General features: G+C 50.6%; 1 protein-coding gene across 1 annotated transcript; it reads left to right on the top strand.

Moving 5' to 3' along the window:
• The first annotated feature begins 825 nt into the window (after window positions 1-825).
• On the top strand, window positions 826-25,022 carry PLBD2 (phospholipase B domain containing 2). The gene is made up of 12 exons (XM_010998678.3): window positions 826-1,146; window positions 8,519-8,612; window positions 11,013-11,171; window positions 13,009-13,109; window positions 13,329-13,543; window positions 18,526-18,620; window positions 20,308-20,468; window positions 21,060-21,155; window positions 21,419-21,490; window positions 22,114-22,266; window positions 22,879-23,041; window positions 23,143-25,022. The coding sequence occupies exons 1-12, from the start codon at window positions 857-859 to the stop codon at window positions 23,308-23,310; spliced, it is 1,767 nt and encodes a 588-aa protein (XP_010996980.1). The 5' UTR covers window positions 826-856; the 3' UTR covers window positions 23,311-25,022.
• The last annotated feature ends 467 nt before the right edge of the window (window positions 25,023-25,489 follow it).

Genomic DNA, 25,489 nt, shown 5'->3' on the forward strand with positions numbered 1-25,489 from the left:
TATATGTCATAAATATTTTCTCCCAATTTGTCAGTTGTCTTTTCACTTTGCTTATGGTGTTTTTGACATGTAAATATTAAAAGGAAATTTTATGTAGTCAAATTTACTAATCTTTTATGGCATCTGGATTTTGAGTCATAGTTAGAGGACTTTTTTTCCCCCTGCACACAAGTTATGGAGAAATTCACCCATGTATTCTTTTAATACTCGCAGTTTCATTTTTTACATTTAGATGTTCATCACTTAGGAGTTTATTCTTGTGTATTGTGTGAGGAGTGGATCCTGAGTCAAAAGAAAAAAACCGAGAAAGCATTCTTGGGAGAACTGGAGAAATCTGAATAAAGACCCTGTATTAGACAACACTATTAAATAAATGATAAATGTGCTCAGTGGTATAATGGTATTGCTCTTATGAAGGATAATGTCTTTTATGAGATCTGCAGTATTTACGGTTGATCGTTAGAATGTTTTCAATTAACTCACATGATTGAGCAAAATTATAGATACATAAGAGAAGGATTAATAAACTGTGACAAAATATTAGCAATCGATAGCAGGCATATGGGTATCTACTGTATTACTCTTGCAACTTTCCTCAAGGCTTAAAAATTTGAGAAATAAAAAGCTGGGAGGAAGTGTGCCACCGCAGGGCTTGGGTAGGAGGACGGGGACGCCGGGCCCCTTTAAGGTGGCCCCGCCCCTTACGTCCCGTCTGGGCCCCGCCTACCCGGAAATACTCGGCCGAACCCCGCGCCTCCGCCCCCCAGCCCGCCTTCTCCCCGCCCGCCCCGGCCCCGCCCTCCGCAGCGGAGAGCAGTCACGTGAGCCGGGCAGCTGCGCCCCGCTCCGCGCGGTCATGGTGGCCCCGATGTACGGCTCCCCCGGCGGCCGCCTGGCCCGGGCGCTGACGCGGGCGCTGGCGCTGGCCCTGGTGCTGGCCCTGCTGGTCGGGCTGTTCTTGAGCGGCCAGACCAGCGCGATCCAGATCCCGGGGGGCCACCGGGGGCGCGGCAGGCCCGTCCCACCCGCCTCCCGCAGCCGCTCGGTGCTCCTGGACGCCGAGACGGGCCAGCTGCGCCTGGTGGACGGCCGCCACCCTGACGCGGTGGCCTGGGCCAACCTTACCAACGCCATCCGCGAGACCGGGTAAGGGTTGGCCCGACCTCGCGCGGACCAGCCGGGGGAGGGGGTTGCGTGGGCTCCGGGCCTCGCCTCGCCCTAGGACCAGCCTCTTGTCAGTGACAGCGTCCCATCCCTGTTTCCCTGGGGGCCAGTTTCCCGCCTCTGAGCATCGCGGTTGGGTGGGGCTGATGTAGCATCCCTCAGCTCATGGGGACCAGTCCTTTGCCTTCAGCCAGAGATAACAGTAACTCTGTTCCCCTAATGATACAGTAACTCCTATCTCTACGGAGGCCAGCACTCTCCTCCTCAACGCCCATCTCACCACCACGGACCAGGGGGATGGTAATAGCTCTCCAACAGAAACTCTCACTTCGTTGATTGTAGCTCACCCCATGGGTGCCAGCCCCCCGCCTCCTTTCCACAATCAGAGCTGCAGGGCTGAGCTTGGATTCCAGGCCAGTCTGAAAACAGAGGGTCCCTAAATTTACATAGAGCCAGATAGTATCATTGCTTGGCCTCTGCTCCTTGCTTCTCTCCTCTCTCCTGGTCTAGCGGAAAGTCGATTGACCAGATACTTAGTATGGAGCCAAGTGCTCCATCCTTGGCAGTCATGATCACTACCCTTATCACTGGGACTCAGGCTGTCATTCCGATGTGTGACTCTTACCGAACTCCTCTGCCTGTCTGGGCTCTCATTTCCCCATCTGTGGCTTGAATTTTGAGGATGTGCTCTGGCTAGGAGGTTGGTAATGCCCCTCTCAGGCCTTGTGCCAGGACTTGTGCCAGGACTTATGCCCATTCATTCATCCACTCACCTAGTGTGCTTGGCCTTGGGGACACAAAGTTGAGGAGGGATCCCCATTCAGTGGGGGAGGTAGTGGCAGGCAGAAAAATCCTGGGAGTGGGGAAAAACCTGCCTCAAAGCCTTGTCATCAAGGCCCAGGCCCTGGATCCAGGCTGTGCTGGGGATCTTAGAGAACCCCATGTCCGCACAACCTCCCACCCACACCATCCCATCCTGGGCTCATCCTGGTCCTTAGAATACATTGCCCTCTCCAGCAGGCATGGCTCCTCCCGCTGCTGTCCCCATCCATTTTGCCAGCATGCACTAATTTCTGCAGGTGTTGGGGAGACACAGGACACTGGGGACACCTCCATTCAGGTGCTTTGTGGCACATGGGAGGGTGTTAGATAGTTCGGAGATTGTGAGGAGAGGATTTGCTGCAGACACAGGAGTTGTGTGGGGCTAATCTGGGAGGGCTCCCAGGAAGAAGAAGCCACAGAGTGGGCTGGCATCTATGGAGGGAACCAGAACTCTGTGGCGACGTGACTGTGACTCTGGAATCTGGTGACCCGGTCTCTGCTGAGTCACATATGTTTTTGGCCCCACTTAGCAGAGCTAAGAGAGCATGACAGTTTGTGCCTGGATGCCTAGGGGATAAGGCACAGAGGTAAGGCCCAGGAGGGGGAGGGGCTTTGGCCCCAGCAGGCCCCCACCAGGCTGTGTTGCTCTTAGTTATGGAAAACAGGTGGGAAGAGGACTCCCTTGATTTTGATGGATGGAAGGTTCTTGCTGGCTCAGCTCTGGTGCTGTGTGCCCTTGGGCAAATCACTTCACCTCTCTGGGCCTCTTTCCTCCCTTGAAGGTGAGGCACAAAGGGACACTCAGGGGGATCACAGAAAGCACCTCTGTTTATTTACTAAAGGAAGGACTGAGTAAAAGAGAAAGGAGTGGGTCTCTTCTGCCCCCATTTTCAGAGGGGGAAATGGTGGCCTGAGAAGTGAGCCCTGGCCTCTTCCACACTTCTTGCTCTCACCTCACGTTTCCAGCACCTTTTCTGTCCAGTCTGCCCCTTTCCCTCTGAGTTTGACAGCACTTAGGACTAGATTTAGGGAAAACTGTATAGGAAGCCCCTGTTTTATAAGCGAGGAAACTGAGGTCCTCAAAGACACCCTCTTGAGAACTCAGAAGTAAGATGTAAGAAAGACATCTGGAGTGTCCTGGCCCCCGAGCAGCAGAACCTCTGATCTGCGGGTGACTGTCTCAGTTTTTGGAGGGCGGAAATCATGGTTTGACTCTTCTGTTCACCTAGAATTGGGATCCCTCCTTCTTTCTGGCCCGCGGATTTCACCAGATCCCAGGATTGTCAGGATAGCTTCCCCTTCCCTCATGATCTCTCCTCTTTCAGTTGTTCCCTGACTCTGGACCGATGCTCCCCACATAGCCTAAAATATTTAGGATTTGACTCTCTGGGATGGGAGATGCCCCTAGAAGCAGCACCTGCGCCCGCCTGGCTCTGGCCTTGGTCCTGGGGAGGCCGAACTCTCCAACCTTAACTTTTACCTCCTTCTCTGACCTGATTCCCCACCTCCCGCCCCCCAAACCAGCTGTGTGACATAAATCACCTTTGAGTTGGGAGAGGAAGTAAATACTTGTAAGAGGGAGTTAAGCTATTAGGAAGCTGGGAAACAGCCCAGATCTCCCACCCAACAAGCAAAGTGGAGAAGTGCCACCCAGCTGTTTCTTTGAAAAGTCGCAAAAGTTAAACTTGCACCATCAGGAATGGGAAAGGAGTGGCAGCCACAGGTGAGGTGGTGCCTCCCACATAGTAGAGGGTGTCCAGGGCTCACTGTACACAGATGGGGGGAGGGGAACGAGGGGCAATGTGTGACCCCCTGCTCATCTCTTGTGAATGATCTGGCTTTTTCCCAAATGTGGCTTCTTCGTTAGACCTTGGAGTCATCTCAGTGGTATTAGCTGCCCTTGACATAAAATCATAGTGCGACCCATAGACTTTCCAGAAAAAAAAAAAGGAAAGATTGGAGAGACACATTCAGTGCAGCCAACTCTTTATTTTTGTCAAGAAAGTGCATTAAAAACAAACCAGAACAGTATGTATCGATTTTGGCCCATTTTTAGCTAATAAAACACCTGCTGTTTTAAAATTAAACAGGCAGGAAGAATGTGATCTCTGAATCAAGAACAAGCTAATGGGGACATTTTGCTTTAGAAACACTTGCTTGTCAGTGTTTTTTGTTTGTTTGTTTTTTTGGGGTTTTGTTTGTTTTGTTTTTGGTCAGTGGCTGGGGTAAAGTTTCTCAGAGTTGTCAGCCACCACAGCAGTGAGGGATCCCAGAAACCATTTGCTGATGGCCAAGCCTTCCCATTTTACAGATGGAGAAGCTGAGGTGGAAGAGGAAGGAGGTAAGGTATGAGGCAGGGTCTCAGGTTTAATATTAGAGAGATCTAGGTTCAGATCTCTGCCCAGACACTTACTGCAGATGGCCGGGGACAGCTGCCTGTCTCTGTGATGAGGCTGGTCACAGCCTTGCAGGGTCATGGAAAAAAAATCATTTGGTTAGGGCCTAGGGCCGAAGGCAACAGCCTCAGAGGCTCCAGCACTGAAATCCCCTAGCTTGGAGCAAAAGCTCATAAATGGGAACCTCTCTCTTTGCAAAGTGTTCTGGGAAGACAGACAGAAGCCCACCCAGCCAGGTTTTCTGAGGAGCCAGGCAAAGTAAATAAACCCCATCCAGACCGACCTGCCCTTTGGAGTGAGGCGGCCCACGAGGAAAGGCAGGAGGTCCACTCTTGAACAAAGGCGGTGACTAATTTCACATTTGCAATACTGTCGCCTGGCTTAGGGGGGTGAGGTTGGAAAAATTGTGACCTTCCCCTCATCCTTTTTCTTTCTGTCCAGCTATAAAGAATCATGCTGCTCTTCTCTTTTAAATTTTTGAAATGTTTTTCCTTTTTTTTTTTTTTAATGGAGGTACTGGGGATTGAACCCAGGACCTCCTGCATGCTAAGCACGTGCTATACCACTGAGCTATACCCTCCCCAGTAAATTTTTGTAATTATTATAACAGGTACTTAACTTATAGTAAACAATCTAGCAGTTTGGAAAGGTGAGATGGTGTGTGGAAGGTAAATCCCTCTCATTCTCTTTCCATAAATAACCACGGTCAGCTCTTTCTTGCAGAATTTTCTGTGTATAAACAGCCCTAAGCGTACATACACGCATGTGTCTATAGGTAGGGGTGTGTGTGATGCTTCTGTATGTGGGGTTATTCTAATTCTACCATTTATTCTTCTCTGATCTTATTTTTTTAAAAACAACTTTGTGTCTGACATCTCATCAGCACAAAGCAGTCTCCCATATGGATGGATTATCGCGTCAGGCCGCTAATGGTGGATGTTTCGGGAGGGTCCAGTTTTACTCAGCTCTGGTGAAAAACACTGCTGTGATCAAGGGCCCTCATTCGCATCTCCAAAGGCTGTGTGAGCACCGGTCAGGGGATGAGTTCCTCACTGCTGCCTCAGCAACGTGGCCTTGACTCAGCCTGTTCCCCCCAGAAGGAGCAGATTTTAACCGGATGCTGTCTGGTGGAAGGCCACCGACCTCTCCGTTATAACTGGGACTTGGCTTCTGAACAGCTTTTCTGGTTTTATGTAATTTGTGTACAGTCTCCCTTGATCCTCTGCTTTTTTTTTTTTTTTTTAATTGCAAGGGGATCTAGACGCTGGGCCCTGTTTTAATTTTCTTCCCATCACCAAACCTATTGGAGCTCTCCAAACCTCCCCTCTCAGACTTGTGATGAGACAAGTATTTAGTGAGCATAAAACATGAGTTACTTTCTGGCATGCGCCATAGCAGCCCTCTGCAGTGGGAATCGCTGTGCCCATTTCACGGGCGAGGAAACTGAGGCCCAGAGAGGTTAAGCAATTTGCCTGAAGGTATGCAGTTGATAGGAGAGAGACCTGGGGATTCAGACAAAGGCTGAGGGACCCACAAGCCCAGACTCTCTTTATCCTCCCCTCACCTTAAAACTTAAGATCTTTATCCTAGTCTCCTGTGTTTTGCTATCCTTATCTGTGGTTATATGTGAATCATTCCCCAGAAGTTCATGGATCCCATGTTCCTTTGATAAGAACAAGCCTCTTCACCTTCAAGGACAAAACCAGCCACCACAAAACTTAGTTAGAGGCTCAGAGCACATACTCTGTATTGTTAGTCTCAAGTCTGCCACTTACTTGCTGTGTGACCTCCGGCAAGTGGCTTCACCTCTCTGAGCCTTGGTCGCACATCTGTAAATTGGGATAATAAAATTCATAGTGTAGGGTCTTTAAGAGAATTTAGAGAGATAAATAAACATGTGATGTGCTTAGTGCTGGGGGTCATTGTTCTTTGTCGTAGGGGGCCTCATTACCAATCCCCATAGCTCTGTTTTATCCTGTGGCTCAAGTTCTTTGCTTTGGAACATTCAGGGCTCAGCTTCCTTTTATTTTCCCTTTCCTCTCTCCTCCTTTCCCCGCACCCCTCTGCAAGCTCCTACTTAAACGTCAAAGCCCAGAGCAGCTGTCACCTCTTCTGTAAAGCCTTCCTAGATTTTATTTAGTAGCAGCAGGAGGTGTACCTCCTCAGAGAACCTCCGTGGTGTGTTACTCCTTTTCTCATCATTGCAGTTACATTCATCGATCCCTTCAATGTCTGGCACCTACTAGGCCCTCAGATAGGCTTTTTTTTTTTTTTTTTTTTTTGCCACAACTATCTGATGTGAGTATTTTGATAGTCATTTCCTCTTCTGCATCTTCCCTAGGGCACGGCTCTTCCTGTCCTGGAGCTCTTTGGTGGCTTTTTAGCCAGCCTCCCATGACACAGTCCTGGCTGAGTCTGGGTCTCTCTGTCTAGTAGCCCCTTCAAGGTCTCATTACTATCTTTTGATGCCCTCATTTTCTTAATAGAAATTGCCTTCACAAGTGTTTTCCTTAGTTATAGAAATCACCTGGGTAGATATTTTTGTGTCCTTGGAGGAAGAATGAAATCCAGAACCATAAAGGAAAGATTGATAGGTTTGGCTGCACAAAACCAAAAACCACCCTACAGCAAAGACAAAAGCAAAAATCAGTTAAAATACAGGCATTTTCAGTATTAATGACGAGTCGTGGGCTAATATGTATATAGAGAATTCCACCAGTCAATAAGAAAAGGTTAAAAAAACCACAGTAGAGAAAAATAAGTAAAGATCATGAACCAAAGAACTATAAATGATTGGAAGTTGACACAACATTGTAAAATGACTATTACTCAATAAAAAAATGTTAAAAAACAAAGAACTATAAATGATCAATAAAAATAAAATATCTATAGCTTAACTAATTCAAGGACTATAACTGACATGATTGAATTTCTCAACTGTCACCATAGTAAGGATGAAAAAAATTGATAAGAATCATTTTAAGCAAGGAAGTGGGCAGCCAGGAGTTTGTACATTTTAGAAATGCAGTGTACACCCAGGCATCACCTGGGGGCCGGATAGAAATACAGGGTCTCAGGCTCTACCCTGGACTTCCTAATCAGAATCTACTTCCTAACAAGGTCTTCAAGTGACCTGGATGATCATCAGAGTTTGAGAAGTGTTGTTTCAGAGGAGGAGTGGGCACCAGCCTGTCTGGAATTGAATCATGGCTGTGCCCTTTCTTAGCTCTGTGATCTTTGAAATGTGTATCAGCTAGTATCAGGCAATGGTGCTGTGTAACAAATCACCACCAAACCCAGCAGCTTGAAACAATAACCTCACGGGTCCATGGGGCACTGAGGCAGCTCTGCTTCGTGCTACGGGTCTGCAGACCTGGTCAACAACATGTGTGTCTCATATTCTTGGGACCAGCGAGCTGGCCAGGCATATTTTTCTCGTGGCAATAGCAGGGGCACAAGAGAGCACATGGAAACATGGAAGGCCCCGCAAAGGCTCATCTCATAATTGGTACACAGTCACTTCCACCATATTCCATCCGCTGAAGCAAGTCGTATGACATGACTGAGGCCAAGTCAAGGAGGTGAGGAAGGACACTTGGCCATTGGTGAGAGGGACGTAAAGTCACAGCAAAAGGCAGGGACACATGGGGAGTGGGCTGCAGCAAGGCTGCCACAGCAGGTACATGATTCCGTGCTTTAACTTCCTCCTCTTTTGTCCGATGGAGACAGTAACAGTGCCTGGCTTGTGCAGGATTGTGGGATTGTCATGAGGATTAAATGAGTTACTAGATATGGAAGTGATTAGAATAGTGCCTGGCATGGATCAAACCCTCAGTAAATATTAGCTGGTATATTGTGGGAGGTCGGGGGCAGTGGGAATGAAGCTTAGTACAGCTTTGGGGGAGGCTGTTGATTGATATTTGTTAAAATAAAAATTCCGGTGCCCTTTGACCCAGCAGTTCGTCTTTTAGGGATTTAGCCTGACACGTGCACAGAGACAGACTGACGCACATTCACGTGCACAGCAGTTGGTTGGTTTTTATGCCTGAAAACTGCAGACAGTGGCATGGCGAGCTGAGCGCCCGTTTCATGCTTGTCCCCGTGCTGACCGAGTGTCCCCTCTCCTCCCTCTGCAGGTGGGCCTTTCTGGAGCTTCACACAAATGGCCAGTACAACGACAGCCTGCAGGCCTACGCAGCGGGTGTGGTGGAGGCCGCCGTGTCCGAGGAGGTAAGGCCCAGGCTGGGGGGACCCGGGACTCCCCTGCTCATCAAGTGTGTTCCCCAGGGATCTTTGGAGGGTTCTGAGATATGTGTAGAGGGGGCTCCCCTGCGCCCCCAGCCTTCCGTCTCTTTGGGGAGAAAAGGCTCACTTGTGTTTGTTAGAAATTTACACTAGGTACTCTTTGATGCATATTAAAAATACGTAACATGGGGGGAGGGGATAGCTCAGTGGCAGAGCACGTGCTTAGCATCCACGAGGTCCTGGGTTCAAGCCCCAGTACCTCCATTTAAAATATAAATAAATACCTATACACACTAAAACACAGATGAATCTTGAAAACATAATCTTAAGTTAAAGAAGCCAGTCACAAAATGCCACATGCTGTATGATTCCTCTTATAGGAAATGTCCAGAATAAGCAAATCCATAGAGACAGAAAGGAGATTGGTGGTTACCAAGGGCTGGGTGGAAGGTGGAGGGGTGGCGGGCAGAAGAAGGGTGACTGTTAATGGGTATGGGGTTTCTTTCTGGGGCGATGAGAATGTTATGGAATTAGGCAGTGGTGAGGGTTGTGCAATTTCATGAACATACTAAAAACCACTGAATTGTACATTTTTAAGTGGTGAATTTTATAGCATGTGAATTCTATGTTAGTATAAGTGAATGAGTGAAGGACAGAGAGCTGTAGCTACCACGGGTGGGGTGGTGGGTGCCTCTGGGGTAGGGGAGGCTCTCAATGTATGGGGAGGTGGTCACGCACTGGGTCAGGCCAGCGCTGTTTTGGGTACTCAGTGGAGAATGAGGCATGATTCCATCTCTCAAGGGCCTCATAGCTGGCCAGGAACCCTGGGGCAAGGCCGGCAGTGGTTCTCAAATGAGGAACCCCAGACACACACGCCAGAGGCTTCGCCCATGTTATCTCGCTAAGCTTGTGCACCAGCCCCCGGAGGGAGGCCTGACCACCCCCACTGAACAAATGATGCTGAGGCTCAGAGAAGTGAAGTAACTTACCCAGGGTCACACAGCCAGTCAGCAGAGGAGTCAGCATGCAAACCCAGCTCTGTCTGACCGGAGCCTCTGCTTCAAAGTGGTTTGTTCTGCCACCTTCCCCACTGGCCTGTGGGCTTCTGTGGGTGGGAATTGTGTCCTGTCCCCAGCTGTGTCCCCTGTATCCAGCCCAGAGCCTGATGTAGGACAGGCACTTGGGAAGTGCTTCTGGAAGTAGTGGAAGGCTGCATGGAAGAGGTGGCATTTTAATGGGGCCTCAAAAGATGAGTAGACTTTGGATGTATTTCAATGAAATGGTGATGGAGCAGGGGTCCCTAAGCTTTCAGTCTTGGGGCTATGGATGCTTCCTCACTGACGTGTGTGTTTTGGAATATCTCCAATGTGGTGGGGGAATGAGGCTGGAAGTTACCCCTAAAACTTTATAAAGTCCAGTGAACTCTGTGCTTTGGGAAATTACAAATCTACATCATTTGGTAGGTTCAAATCTTGGCTCTTTGGTTCATTACCTGGATGACCTAGGGTAAGATACTCACCTGCCCCTGTCTTGTCTCCTCAGCTGGGAGGCAGCGATAGTGACAGTACCACTTTCCTTACGGCATAGTCGTGAGCTGTGTCTGTATAAAGAGTGCCGTTAACCTTAGCTCTGGGCCACCAGCCCCTCCTCTGCAGGCGACAAGATCAGCAGACTTTCCTCCTCCTGCTGGCGTGTCAGCTGGGTGGTCTTGGCATCCTGGGCCAGGCCTGGCTGACCTTGGCAGGGCTCACTGATGACCCTGCGGTCAGCTGGCAGGGCAGCTGGGAGGCTGGCTGGTCTAGGATGGCCTCAGTCACGTGTCTGGGGTCGGCTCTCCATCATCTGGGCTGATGGGGGCGACTGGGCTCAGGGGGCCTTCCCCCCACCCCCAGCAGGCTGGCCCAGGTTGGTTCATGTGATGTCTGGGCAGGGAGGAGTGGAAGGCCTCTTGAGGGCTGGTGGGACTGGCACAGGATTCTCCTGTCAAGTTCAGTGCTGTGTCCGCAGTGCTCAGGGCAGGACGTAGTAGGTGCTCCAAAAACAGTAGTTAGTTGACTGAGTACATGTATAGATGGGGGGTCCCCAGTAACAAAGGGGGTGTAACCTAGGGCAGACTTTGAATGCTGAAGGCTTTCAGAGGAGGGAAAGATCCAGAGGCATTGGGCTCTGCTGGGGGTAAGAGCTTGCTGGGTGAGAAGGGCCTCGGGGGAGAAAAGCCCGTGTGAGCAGAGGTGCAGAGGTGGCCTCACCGGGACTCCTCGGCTGTTTGGAGACTTGGATGGGAGTGAGGAATCTCAGCCCGAGTGGGGAGCCAGTGGGGTCCTCAGGGGAGAGAGCAGCCCTGCTGCCCCGCCCCTGCCCTTGCCCACCTCGCCCGCCCCGCAGCTCATCTACATGCACTGGATGAACACGGTGGTGAATTACTGCGGCCCCTTCGAGTATGAAGTCAGTTACTGCGAGAGGCTCAAGAACTTCCTGGAGGCCAACCTGGAGTGGATGCAGGAGGAGATGGAGCTGAACAAGGACTCTGCTTACTGGCACCAGGTGGGCACCGCCCCTTGCACAGAGGGGTGGGGTGGCAGGTGGGTCTGCTTTGGGGACCTGCTGCCAGTGCAGCTGCTACTGCTCCAGCTGGCTGACCTGTTAGTTTCCCACTCTTCTTTGCCAGCCCCTTTCCCCTCCTTCCCTCCTTCATCCACCCCTCTACCTATCTATCTACCCATCTATCTACCCATCTACCTATCCTTCTACTTACCCATCCTTGCATCCATCCACCCATCCACCCATCCACACATCCATCCACACATCCAGCCACCCATCCAGCCACCCATCCACCCATCCATCCACCCATCCAGCCACCTTCCCACCCATCCACCCATCCACCCATCCATTCCATCTATCCATCTATGCATCTAGTTTGTCAGCTCCTTCATTCACCCACCCACAAGCCTATCCATTTTTCACCCTCTTCTTTTCATTTACCGATCTATCACCTCCCTGCCCATCTTAGCCCAGTTGTCAGTTCTTCTATCCACCCACCCTGTTGATATACCCCATTGGTTGCCTGCCCATCTCTCTGTCCATCATCTACCTGTCTGTCCATCTACCCTCCTAGTGACCTGCCCAGCCATCCCTCTGACCAGCTACCTTGCCTGCTTCATCATCTTTCTTCTGCCCAGAGTCTAGACACCTCTTAGTCTGTCCATCTGTTTGTCTATCACCTCTGCTCTGTTTCTGCTCCTTGTAAATCTCACCAGGGGCTGCCTGGTTCTCTGGGGATGATGCCCACACTCCTTAATATGGCCTCAGGACCCTCCTGCACCCTCTCCCTCCCCAGCCTCATCTCCTACTGACCTTCTTGATCTGTGCTCCAGCCTCGTTCTGGTTCCTTGAACAAGCTGTGTTCCCTCTTGCCTGAGGGCTTTTGAATGTGCTGTTCCTTCTGCCTGGAACACTCTTCTTCCTCCCCCTCTGCCCGGCCCTCCCCCACCATTCCTCACATCGGTGTCCTCTCCCTGCACTTCTCTGTAGCACTCTAGTGAGGCCTTCAGAGTCTGTCTTCAGCTGGACTTGGGCTGCATGAGGACAAGGCAAGGACCACATCTGCTTTGTCCACTGGGATATCCCCAGTGCCTAGCACAGGGTCTGGCACATAGTAGGTGCCTTATAAGTAAAGGTTTGTTGAGTACTTACAGATGAAGGAGCGAATCCACCTTGTCCCGTTCCTACTTCATGTCCTGGCTGAACATCTGTCCTTCCCTCCGCCCTCCCATCCATCTAGGTGACTGCCTCTCTCTCTGTCCTTCTGTTGTTTAACTCAGCAGCCACCATCCATCTTTCAGCCCTGCCTGTCCATCCATCCACCCATCCGTCTATCCTTTTGTCCATCCATCTTACAGATACTTACCAGGTGCCTGGTGTATGCCCAGCACAGGCCAAGGCCCTGTGCAGGACATGGTGATATACTCCATGGTTGCAGAACAATGACAGTGACAGTGGAGGGGAGTCAGGCACATGAGACAGGTGTCCTGAGCCAGCAGCACAGCCAGTAACTAAATTCAGAACAGGGAGCAGTCAACAGTGGGTCAGAGTGGGCTGGGAGGCTTCCTGGAGGAGGTGGCTTTGAGCTGAACTCTTAAATCGGGATGATATGGGGTTGGCACAGGGCAGAGACATAGAGCTAAGTGATGGCAGGAGGGTGCTTGGCATGGAGGGTTGGGTGGTGGTTAAGGGGGGGATGTCAGGGCTGGCTGGAGCCTGGAGGGTGCACCTGGGCCTCTCTTGCTGGAGCCCCTCCCATTGCAGGAGAAGGTGTGAGCCTGGGGGAGAGGCCTCACCCTCCCTCTGCCCCCTGCCCTCTGCCCCCTCCCCCTCCCCCTAGGTGCGGCTGACCCTCCTGCAGCTGAAAGGCCTAGAGGACAGCTATGAAGGCAGTGTGATCTTTCCAACTGGGAAGTTCACCATCAAACCCTTGGGGTTCCTGTAAGTGCCACCCCCAGAGTGGACAGGGTAGGGGAAAGGGCCACACACCTTATAGTCAGACAGACCTGGGTTCCAGTACTGGCTCTGCCACTTCCTGGCTAGGTGGCCTTGGACTGGTCACCTGACCTCCCAGAGCCTCAGCTTCCTCCTCTGTATAATGGGTATGTAATAGCACTCCCAGCAGATGTGGTAACCCTCCGGCACCCTGGCCCTCCACAGCCTGTTGCAGATCTCTGGGGACCTCGAAGACTTAGAGCTGGCCCTGAATAAGACCAAGACCAAGCATGCTTTGGGCTCTGGCTCCTGCTCCGCCCTCATCAAGCTGCTGCCTGGCCAAAGTGACCTCCTGGTCGCCCATAACACCTGGCACTCCTACCAGTACATGCTGCGCATCATGAAGAAGTACTGGTTCCAGTTCAGGGAAGGGCCCCAAGGTGGGTAGATGTGGATGGATCTGTGTGTGTGTGAGCATGTATGTGGGTCCACACTGGGGACAGCACTAGGACATGTGGGCCTTGGCCCATACACACTGGGGTCACTGTAAGGCCATTCTGAGTTCATTTTATTTTTAACATGTCTATTTCCTTTTCATTTTTATCTCACAAGATGTATCAGTAAGCTACTGCTGCATAACAAATCATCCCAAATTTAAAACAACAAAGTCTTAAAACACAGCTTTATTTTTGCTCACATGTCTATAGGTCAGCTGAGTGGTTTTGTTTTTCTCAATTAAGCCTGCTGATCTTGGCCGGGCTCATGATGCTTCACTAGTCAGCTGGGGTGAGCTGGCTGACCTAGGATGGCCTCTTCTGTATGACTGGGGTTGGATATCAGCTGGGATGATGTGACAGCTGGGCTACCTGGTCTTTTATCCTCCCACAGGCTAGCTCAGTCTTGTTCATGTGACCTCTGGACCGAGAAGTATAGAAGGCCTCTTGAGGGCTGATTGAAACTTGCACATCATTCCATTGCTGAAAATAAGTCAAATGACCAGTTCAGATTCAAGTGGTGGGGAAACAGACCCTACCATTAGATGTAAGGAATGGCAGAGTCACACTGTAGATGGTGTGGATACAAGCACAGGGAGAATTACAGCCATTTTTGCAACAAACAATCAACTACACAGGAATGCACAAATGCTTTCTTTCTGTCGCGTGAAAACTTTGCCACTCAGGCCCACGTACCCCATAGAACAACCCCCTCATTCCTGGCCCTGGTGTCAGCCTCAGAGGTAGCCATTGCCAAATGTTGGCAGTGCCTCCTTGGCCTGGCAACCTCATGTTGCCAGGAGGGGGAAGAAGGTGGGGAAACATCTACCCTCATTCACTGCTAATGGAAGTCCGAGCTGGCACAGCCACTTTGAAGAGGAGCCCCGCCGGCATCTAACAAAATATAAAATCTGTCACGCCCGTGATCCAGCAGCCCTCTGGCTCAGATCTGTCCCTGGAGAAACATTTCCATTTCTGCACGGGGACTGTGTACAAGGTCGTCAGCTGCAGTAGGGGTTTGGAGACAACCTAATGCCCATTAATTTAAACTTCAGTCAACTTCAAAATTGACATTTGTACAGAGAAGTGTGTGTGCACGGTGTTAAGTATACAGCTAGAGTGTTTGCACGTTGAGCACACACCTCTGTATAGCACCCAGATTGAGAAACAGCATCCCCAGCTCCCAGCAGCTTCCCTCCAGTCCCTTTCCAGGCTCCAACCCCACCCCATCATGACTCTCTCTCACCACCTGGATTAGCTTTGCCCGATTTTGAATGTTTACAAATGGAATCACGCAGCATGTACCTGTCTGCATCTGGCTTCTTTCACTCAGCATAACACCTGTGACTTTGATCCATATTGTCGTCTGTAGCTCTAGCTCTCTCATCCTCATTGCTGTGTATCCACTAACATCTTAGTATCTTTTAAAAACCTACATAAGCCATACGCGTATGTTATGGAAAATCAGAAAACACAGCAAAACATACACATACAGTGAAAGTCACTGAAACACCCAAAAAGCCACAGGAGATCATTTCTGTGAACATTTGGTTATATTTTTTCCCTAGACTTTTAAAAAAAAATGTATCTCAATTTTCCATTTGTTTTAACTTATTTTTATTACACAAGTAATATGTGAACACATTGTCTCTGCCGCAAATCCCAGCAATGGAGATGAAGAAATACGCCTCCCTTAATACTCTCCTCCCAAATTCCAGACCTCTCCTAAGAGGAAAGCACTGATACCATTTTGGATCCATAGATTTTTTTTTTTTTGGATGCATTTATATATGAACCTTTTAAAAAATTAATAGACTCTTTCTTAGAAAAACTTTCGGTTGACATAAATTGAGTAGACAATAGAGAGTTCCCATTTATCCCCCTTCCACTCTCCCCTGTTATTAGCATCTTGCATTAGTGTGGTTCATTATTAGAAATGATGAACCAATATTGATACATTCTTAGCAACCGAAGTCCATGGTTTACATTCAAGCTCGCTCTTTGTATAGTAATAGAGTTTTATGGATTTTTGACAAGTGTACAATGACATGTAGCCAGCATTAGAGCATTCTAGAGAATAGTTGCACGGCCCTAAAAAGCCTGCTTTCTTTAAAAACAAAACAAAAACATAAGTCAGATCATGCTGTGGGGACTGTCTGCGTCTGGCTCCTCTTTCTCCACAGCTGGCCTTGGTGAGTTTACTATACCATGTGCAGCCCACCTTTTAACAGCTGGTTGTGAAATTGTCACTAGTCCCCAGTGGAGGATTTGAGCCATTTCCAGGTCTTTGCTGTTTCAAACAGTGCTACAGCAAACAAGTGGGCCCCCAGAGGTGTTTCCTAGTGGCACTGCTGGGTTAAAAAATGGGTGTAATTAAAATTTTAGTCTCTAGATAGGTACAGCCAAATTGCCTCCAAAGATGGTTGGGCCAGTTTACACTTCCACTGCCATTCTGTGAATATGCTGACTTTCCCCACGGCTTTGCCAGCACTAGGTATTATGGTTCATTTTAATTTTTTGCCATTCCAATGGATGATAAATGACATCCCAAACTCAGGTTTTTTTTTTTTTTTTGTATTCACTTTATTGATGGATAATCAATTTAGAGTGTATATTTTGATAATTTATAGAGTGTATAATCTGATGGGTTTGGACCAACATGCAGTCATGTAACCACCATTTGATAAACATATGAACATTTCCATCACCCTAGAAAGCTCCCTGTGACCTTTGCAATTAGTCTCCACCCTTCTCTCCCCAGGCAACCCTGCTTCTGATTTCTTTCCCATGAGGTCATTTTGGCCTGTTCCAGAACCTCATCTAAACCTGCCCTAATTAAAGCACTTTTCTGGTTGTCGTTTTAATTTTAATTTACTTTGTTGAGGTGAAATTCACATGCGTGACATAAAAGTAACCATTTTAAAGTGAACGATTCAGTGGCATTTAGTACATTCACCGTTTCCTGCAACCGCCACCTCTCTCTAGTTTCAAAACATTTTCTTCTCCCCAAAAGGAAACTCTGTAGCCATTGAATAATCACTCCCCCTTTTCCTCCTCCTCCCAGCCCCTGGCAAGCTCTAATCTACTTTCAGTCTCTGTAGATGTGCCTGTTCTGGACATGCTGTAAAGATGGAATCGTACTGGCTTGTTTCATTCAGCATCATGTTTTCAAGGCATCTCCCTGTTGTAGCCAGTGTCAACACTTCATTCTTTTTTATGGCTGCCTAATAGTCCACTCTATGGAGATGCTGCGGTTTGTTTATCCATTCATCTATTGTTGGGCATTTGGATTCTTTCTTTTTGTCTCCCACACTGATTTTTAATAATTATAACAAATTAGGTAATATGTGTTCACTGTAGAAAGTTAGAAAATCTAGTGGAACACAAAGAAGGAATACAGATCTCTTGTAACCCACCATCCCCACTGCCCCTGAAGAAACACCATTGCTATGGGTTGTTTTCCCTTCCAGTTCCGTTATGACTTTGCCCCTTTTACTTTTATTTATTCGTTGGTTATACAGGAATGGCTCTTTCAGCCTATCCCCTCCAGGGGCCCTCATCCCTACCCTTGAGCCCCTTGTACCTGAAGCCCATCCCTTGACAAGTGCTGGTGTGGTTACATGGTACCCTTGATTGTAGGCCCTTCTGTGGACCTGCTGTTGTACTAGGAGCCCTTTACCTCCATGATCTTGAAAATTAAATCCTTACAGCTGCCTTGTGTGGAGTGAAGGATTATTATTCCCATTTTGCAGATAAGGAAACTGAGGCTTGGAAAGGCTAAGTAACTTGCCATAAACTGAACAGTTGATAAGATACTGACCTCGGATTCTCCCTGGGTCTCCCCCCTTCAAAGCTTGTGCTCCCGTATGGTCCCGCCATGTCACTTCTGGGTGTACATCCAAAGGAAATGAACTCTTGAGGAGGAATCTGCACTCCCATGTTCATGGCCATATTCACAGTAGCTGAGATACAGAAACAACCTCAGTGTCCATCAACAGGTGAATGGATAAAGAAAATGTTGCACACCCACACATACACACATACACATACCATGGAGTATTACTCAGCTGTTAATTAAAAAAGAAGGAAATCCTGCCACTTGCGACAACAGAGATGAACCTGCAGGACATTATGCTCAGTGAAATAAGTCAGAGGAAAACAAATTACTGTATGATCTCACTTACATGTGGAATCTAAAAAAGTTGAACTTAGAAGCAGAGAGTAGAAAGGTGGTTGCTGGGGGCTGTGGGGGACGGGGAGATGGGGAGAGGTTGGTCGGACAGTATGAGCCTCCAATTTCAGGACAAAAAGGTTCTGGACTCTGAAGCACAGCGTGGTGACTCTAGTTAAGCTCACTGCATGGTGTACTTGAAATCTGCCAAGAGAGTAAAACTGTTCTCACCACACACACCAAAAGGGTAGCTGTACAAAGTGTTGGACAGGTAAACTAGCTTGATTGTGGTCATCCTTTCACAATGTCTACAACTATCCCCAAACACCGCAGTGTGTGCCTTAAACACAGACAATTTTTGTCAATTATACTTCGGTAAAGCAGGGTAAAAAAAATCTCCCCCAAAACAAAGTCCATGCTCTCAGACCTCTGGGTATTTGCTGTCTGAGTTATCTTTTTAACAATAGATTTTTGCAGTTAAAAACAGGTAAACAAAAAAATTAAATGTATGTATGTACAAAAAAATTAAATGTGTGTATGTATTTGCCGCTAGCTTTTACATGCATACACACACACACACACACATCAAATGGCCTGGTTTGCTAACTGTCAGAAAGGACGGAGTGGGGGCTTCCTCTGAAGCCCGCTGCTCTTCCTAGAGACTCTCAAGACTCGTTAGGTAGGGGTGTGGGGGTCCCCATATGGGCTTGTCTGATCAGCACCGCCTGCCCCCAACCGGGCTCACTCTCCCCCACAGAGTCTACCCCGGCTCCCGGCAACAGGGTCATCTTTTCCTCCTATCCTGGTACCATCTTCTCCTGTGATGACTTCTACATCCTAGGCAGCGGGCTGGTGAGTCATTCTCTAGTGTAACCTTTCTCCTGGGGCCAGCTTCTCACCCAGCAGGTAGACTCAGCTGCCACACCCCTCCTCCAGGGCTGACGCTGTTCTCCACCAGGGGGCGCTTGTAAAATGTAGAGCCGGCGCCGCACTCCCCCCCCCCCCCCCCCCCCCCCGGCCGGGCCTCCAAACCCTGCAGCCGGCCTGGGACACTGCACTGTAATGCAACTGCTCATAAATCTCCAGCCTCAGGGCCCTTTTGAAATATCCTTGACCTCAGTGATTTCATCTGTTGTTTATGATTTAGGACGTCATCCTTCTCCCCACTATGACTCTGCTCTTTCTGGTTCTGCTTTCCAGAAAACCCCCTCTAAACCTGGCCAGGCTTTCGGAATAAATGTTGCTTACAATGTGTTGTTTTTGTTGGTTGTCCTGGCAGGGTTTCAAACTCTCTTAGAAATCTGTTCCTGGCACCACCATCTGCCGGGGCAATCAGGGCTGGGAACGTCAGGGCAACAATGCAAGGGAGGAAAAAACATCACTTAAAATAAAAAAAAAAAAAACACCCCTAGATGCAGAAGACACCAATTCTCGGGGAGGGGAAAGGAAGGGCCTTTTTTTTTTTTTTCTATTTCCTTTTGAGAGGAGCGTGGGAATTCGTCTGCTTAAACGTGGGAAAAAGCATGAGAGGGGCCAGGCAGTGGGTGAGGAGACCCCCCTCCCTGCAGCCCGTGGTGGGGAAAATGGGAGTGAAGCCTGGGGAGGGACAGATGAAGTGGTTTAATCCAGTTACCTGAAAAGTGTCCGGGCAGGAAATATACTTTCCACTGGGATTCATAACTGTTTTTGTGCCACAGACTCCTGTGGTGGTCCGGGGAGCTGGGAACCCCTTCTTGGAATGATGCCTTCAAATGCATAAACCAACATACAGGATTATAAAGGAAACCAATTATATTGACATGCATTTATCGAAATATTATATAAGTACACTTCTAATGTAATATACAAGCACACCTCATTTTAATGCACTTCACAAATCATGGTGATTTTCACGTATTGAAGGTTTTCTAACAACCCTGCATCGGGCAAGTCTATCAGCGTCATTTTTCCAATAGCATTTGCTCATTTCACGTCTCCGTGTCACATTTTGGTAATTCTCACAGTATTTCAAGCTTTTTAAAATGACGATTATATTTTTATCGTGATCTGTGATAAGCGATCTTTGACGTGACTATTGTAATCGGGTATTTTTAAAGTTAAGGTATGTACATTTTTAGACATAATGCTATTTTTTTTAGACATAACGCTATTGCACACTTAATAGAATACAGTACAGCGGAAACAACTTTTTTTTTTTTTTTTTTGGAAACAACTTTTATATGCACTGGGAAACCAAAGGTCCATGTGACTTGCTTTCTTGTGATATTTGCTGTATTGCAGCGGTCCCGAAGAGAACCTACAATATCGTGGAGGTCTGCTATATGTGCTGCTTTATTAGCACATTAAATAAACTGCGATTGCAGGGGGGCTACCTGCCGTAGTTTAGAAGTACGAGGAGCGTAAACAACATTTTGAGATGTGTGCAACCCTGTTGTGTGGTGGGAAAATGTCTGTGGTTTCTGTTGGTGATGGTCTCAGGTACCGCTGATGCCACTGTAGTGTGTCCCCTGCATGAACAGTGCCCTCGACCCTCCCGCAGGTGACACTGGAGACCACCATCGGTAACAGGAACCCAGCCCTGTGGAAGTACGTGCAGCCCAAGGGCTCTGTGCTGGAGTGGATGCGCAATGTCGTGGCCAACCGCCTGGCCCCAGATGGGGACACCTGGGCCAATATCTTTAAGAGGTTCAACAGCGGCACGTGAGTGGGCTCCTGGCACTGGGGCCTGCCCACCCGACCTTCCCGCTGCTCCCCTGGGGGACCTGATGTGGCGCCGGGGCCACACCCCACACCTCTGCAGAGTCCTTTCCTTGCATCCGCAGGGAGCCAGGCACGGGGAAAGAAAAGGAGTTGTCCCTCTCTCCTAGGCTCCTCCACTCAGGGAAGGGCTCCCAGAGGAAGGACAGGAATAAACGTAGAACTTGAGCGCTCTGGGGACAGTGGGAGGGCTGTCAGAAGAGGTAGACATGAGTGGATGGAGGCCGTGTGGGCCAGGGACACAGACTGTATAGTGCAGAATCTTAGAACGTTCGGCAGAAGAATTGACCTTTGTTGCAAAAAGCACTAGGGAGCCGTGGACTCCTCTAGAGCAGGCAGACAGCAGGATGAGAGAAGAGTTTGAGGATGCCTGGTCAAGCCACAGTGTCTGAGTGACAGTTGGAGGGCTGGGCACTCCCAGACCACCCCGGCCCTGTGATTCCTGGCCATGCCTGGCACTAGGGGCAGGGTTGGGGGGTGGGTTGTGGCCGTGGCCTTAGGGTCTGTTCAGTCCCCGGTCCTTGTGCACGGCAGGTACAACAACCAGTGGATGATCGTGGACTACAAGGCATTTGTGCCCGGCGGGCCCAGTCCTGGGAGAAGGGTGCTCACCGTCCTGGAACAGATCCCGTGAGTACCTGGAAAGGGGCAGGGCGCTCCGGCGGAGGGAATTGCTCAGGCAGAGCCCCAGAGGCCTGCTGCAATGTGTGCGGGAAGGGGCCAACCTCAGGGAGGCGAGGCTGGAGGAGAAGGCAGTCCGTGACTGGGGCTAAAGATTCAGGACATAATCTACCCCCAGGCAGTGGGGAGCCATGTCGGGTCCTTGAGCAGGGCAGTGCCCACAGGAGCCTCTTTTCTCACCACTCCTGCCCTGTCTGTCTTGTTGGTCGCAGGGGCATGGTGGTGGTGGCCGACAAGACCTTGGAACTGTACCAGAAGACCTACTGGGCCAGCTACAACATCCCGTAAGTCTCCCTTTCTGGTATCTTGCCCCATCTTTTGGTCGGCTCTCCATACTGGGGAGGGGTCCCTCCCAGGTGATTCTGGAAACCCACAAAGCAAAGAAACCCACCCCAACCCTTTCTTCACCAGGACAGTTTTGGGGTACAGCTATGGGGTCGGCATTGGTATGGCTTCCCAGGCTGCACCCACTCAGGTGCCAACCCTGTGGTGGCTCCCCGGCGAAGCTACTTTGGGCTGCACACCCATCACCTCTTGACCCTCACTGCACTTCACCTGGGTTATCTCACTTGATCTGCATGACCACTGTGTTGGGTAGCTATGGCCCCTGCTCCCATTTCACAGATGATGAAACTGAGGCCCCGAGAAAGTGCCTAATTTTCTCAAAGTTCCATAGCTGGTCAGCAGTGAAGTCAGGATTTGAACCCACGTCTCTTGGACCCCAGAGCCCTGGCTTGGCCGTCCCACCAAGCCACCCCCTCTACACAAACAAAAGACATGATTATTGCTCTCCTGACTGTCTGGGTGGTTGGTGTTAATGTTCTGGCATGGCTGCTCCCTTCACCTCCCTGGCCATGGCCAGGTGAGGTCAGTGAGGGTCGTGAGTGACCCTCCTGGTCCCCAACAGGTCCTTTGAGTCTGTGTTCAATGCCAGCGGGCTGCCTGCCCTTGTGGCCCAGTACGGGGACTGGTTCTCCTACGATGGGAGCCCCCGGGCGCAGATCTTCCGGCGGAACCAGTCGCTGGTACACGACCTGGACTCCATGATCCGGCTTATGAGGTGCGTGGGGGACCATGAGCCCAGGGTCCTGTGGAGCTTTATGTATTGATACCCATTTCAACCTCACGAACAAGCCCAGGGGCCGGCGGGGGGCGGTGAAATGTGGAGCAGCCGGTACAGCGGCACCCAGGTAGCGCTCAGCCCTCTTGCCTTCCTCGTGTTATAGGTAAGGATGCTGGGCAGCTGTGCAGCGACCGCCCCTGCTGGGCTCCGTGCTTGGTACTGGGAAACGGGCACAAAACATGCCCCTTGCCCCATCCTCGGGGAGCACCCTGCCCGTGGGGGATGCAGAAATCCATCACGTATTCATGCTGGTGTGGATGTGTAACTAGGACCGTCCAGGCTCCAGGCGATGCTATAAAAGGACAAAGCGGGGTCTCCAGCCTGGCTTGGGATGGGGGCCCAGAGGGATTCCTGGAGGGACAGCTGAGCGGAGGAGGCCTGAGTGATGGGTGTGGGGTGACTAGGTGAAGGGGGGTGACGGAAGCCCAGGTGGTGGGAGGGAGCCGAGCACACTGAAAGCAGGTGGCTGGGTTAGGGTTGGGGGGCTGTGGCCATGAGGGGTCTGGCCTCCCTGCCCAGCACTGATATTTCCTCCCCTTCCGCGTCCAGGTACAATGACTTCCTGCATGACCCCCTGTCACTGTGCAAAGCTTGCAGTCCCAAGGCCAACGGGGAGAACGCCATCTCGGCCCGCTCAGACCTCAACCCAGCCAACGGCTCCTACCCCTTCCAGGCCCTGCACCAGCGCTCCCACGGGGGCATCGATGTGAAGGTGCCGGGCCTGGGGCTGTGGGTGGGGTCAAAGCTGGGGGCTGGGCATCAGTGCCGCTCAGGTTGGGACAGCTTAACCACCTGCCTTTCCCCCACCCCTAGGTGACGAACACGGCACTGGCCAAGGCCTTGCGCCTCCTGGCGGCCAGTGGCCCCACGTGGGACCAGCTGCCCCCGTTCCAGTGGAGCACCTCGCCCTTCAGCCGCCTGCTGCACATGGGCCAGCCCGACCTCTGGAAGTTCTCGCCCATCGAGGTCTGGTGGGACTGAGGCTCCTTCTCTGCTCTGCTGCCTTCCGCCCGTGCTGACCCCAGCAGGGCCACCCCACCGGCTGCCACCCTGAACTCCTGCCTGCCTGCCTCCCTGAGTGGGCATTGCCCCCTGCTGTGCTGTGCCCAGATCTGGGACCTGGGTCAGCCAGACCAGGTTTATTCTCATCTAGGTGGCCTCCTGGGTGGGGCGTGGAACCTGATGGAGCCCAAGACTGACTCCTTCCACATTTCCCTCTCCATCTGCGTATCTCTCTCTCTCTCCCCCTACCTCTCTCTGTGTGTCTCTGTCTCTCTGCTCTCCCTGCCCTGCTTTCTCTTTCATTCTGGGGCTGCATCATCATGCTGCCCCTTCCCGAGGGCCGGAGAGGAGTCCTGGGATCAGGTTCTGGGGCCCCCAGTGGGGCAGGCAGGAGGGGCCTGTTCCTGTCCCTACGTCCCTACCTCCCAACATCCTTCTGGCTAGAGGCTCTGGAGCTTTGGGGGTTTCAGCCCCGCCCCAGACCTGGGCGTGGCCTCAGGTTGGCATCTCTCCTCCCAGCCCCCAGCTCCGCCCACTCTGCTCCTTCTGGAAGCAGCTCCCGTTTCTCCTCCTGGACAGCTTCCTTGAGGACAGAAAACAAACAAAAACCAAAGTCCCTGGCAACTTGTGGCCAGAGGGGCCCGAGTGTCCTCTCTCCAGGGGCAGGCAGGAGTGTCAGCCCCTCCAGCCCCAAGCCCGGGCCTGCCCCTGGCCTCAGGGCAGTGTCCTCCGGTCCCCTATGGTAGGAATGAGATCGCAGGCTGTGCCCCAATTAAACAAGAGAGGCCGTGGCCCCTGTGCTGTGCTTTTTGGGGCAGTGGGGACGGCTGGGTGAGCGCCTTTTCTCAGGTTTGGGTTCTGCACCATTCACCCATGTATCCTCCATCCTCCTGCCCATCCTTCTGTCTGTCTAGCATCATCCATCTGCCAAGCCACCCACCCCTTGTCCATCTGCCCAGTCATCTATCCATCTATCCATCCATTTCCAATCATCCGTCCGTCCGTCATCCATCCACTCATCCATCTACCCATTCCTCCATCTGTTCATGTCTGTCGGACCATCCATTTATCCATATGTTTATTGAACACCTGCTTCTGGGTCCTGTTGTAGGGCCCTGTTAACCACCAAGACCTTCCCATGTCCTACTGGGGGGTATAGGTCAACACAACACAGAACCCCTCCCCCTCTGATCTTACCCAGAGCCTACAGTGGAATCAAGACTTGCTCAATGCTATGTGCTTGGAGAGAGGAAATCACACAGCCCTGGAGCCAAGGGCCTAGGTTCAAATCCTGTCTCCACTTCTTACTAGCTGTGGGACTTAACCTCTCTGAGCTTCTGTTACCTCATCTGTGAGATGGGTGAATGATGTGAACAGCGCTTCCCTGTGTGTGGGGGCGGCGGGGGCAGTGGTAAGGATTTGCTGTACTGGTGGCTGTGACGTAGCCCATACGGGGGCTTACACAACGTTCATTCTTTGGCAACAATTTATCGAACACTAAGTGCACGCCAGGCATGGTTATAAGGTCCTGGGGATACCTTATAACAACAGGTACCCCCCCCCCCCCACCAAATCCCTGCTCTTGTGATGTTTACATTGGGTGGTAGACAGTACAGAAAATAAACTTACAGTGTGTAAGATGCTGGTAACTGCTCTGGAGAAAATAAAGCACGGTTGAGGTTTGGGGTTGAGTTTCCTGTTTCTCACTGCTGCTTTACAACTCCTGTTACCTGGGATTCGACAACTTGAGATTCTAAAAACTAACGTTTCTGCCAGTACATTTCCCAGCTCCCTAGAGGGTCTTGTCTTTCCTGGAGTCTCTTGAGCTCTCAACAGCCCTGTTAGGTGGGAGAGGCCGAGATATTCACGTCAGAGCCAGGATGGGGGCTCAGGTCTGCACTCTCTCGTGGGACGCAGCGCTCCCTCCCCATCTCCTCCTGACAGCGGCGCCAGCCCCAGCGGGACAGTGGTCACCCCACCTGCTGTGTGCCAGTCAAGGGATCTTCCCAGCCACTCCTGAGGCTGAAGCTTCTGTGACACCCATTTGGCAGATGAGCACTTAGAGGCTCAGGCTGGTGGTGGAATTTAAACATGTCTCGTCTGTTCCCCTAAAATGATTTCTGGTCCCTCTTTCTGCTTTCCAGGAGTTGAGGGTGGG

The sequence above is a fragment of the Camelus dromedarius genome, chromosome 31 (assembly GCF_036321535.1).
Source record: "Camelus dromedarius isolate mCamDro1 chromosome 31, mCamDro1.pat, whole genome shotgun sequence".
Classification (NCBI taxonomy): Eukaryota; Metazoa; Chordata; class Mammalia; order Artiodactyla; family Camelidae; genus Camelus; species Camelus dromedarius.

What these genes read in the sequence shown, in the direction of transcription:
- PLBD2 (XM_010998678.3), top strand. Translation starts at nt 857, where the DNA reads ATGGTGGCCCCGATGTACGGCTCCCCCGGCGGCCGCCTGGCCCGGGCG. An exon ending in GTTCAGGGAAGGGCCCCAAG is followed by an intron (nt 13,544 to 18,525) that starts GTGGGTAGATGT and finishes TCTCCCCCACAG; the next exon opens with AGTCTACCCCGGCTCCCGGC. An exon ending in ACGGGGGCATCGATGTGAAG is followed by an intron (nt 23,042 to 23,142) that starts GTGCCGGGCCTG and finishes CCCCACCCCTAG; the next exon opens with GTGACGAACACGGCACTGGC.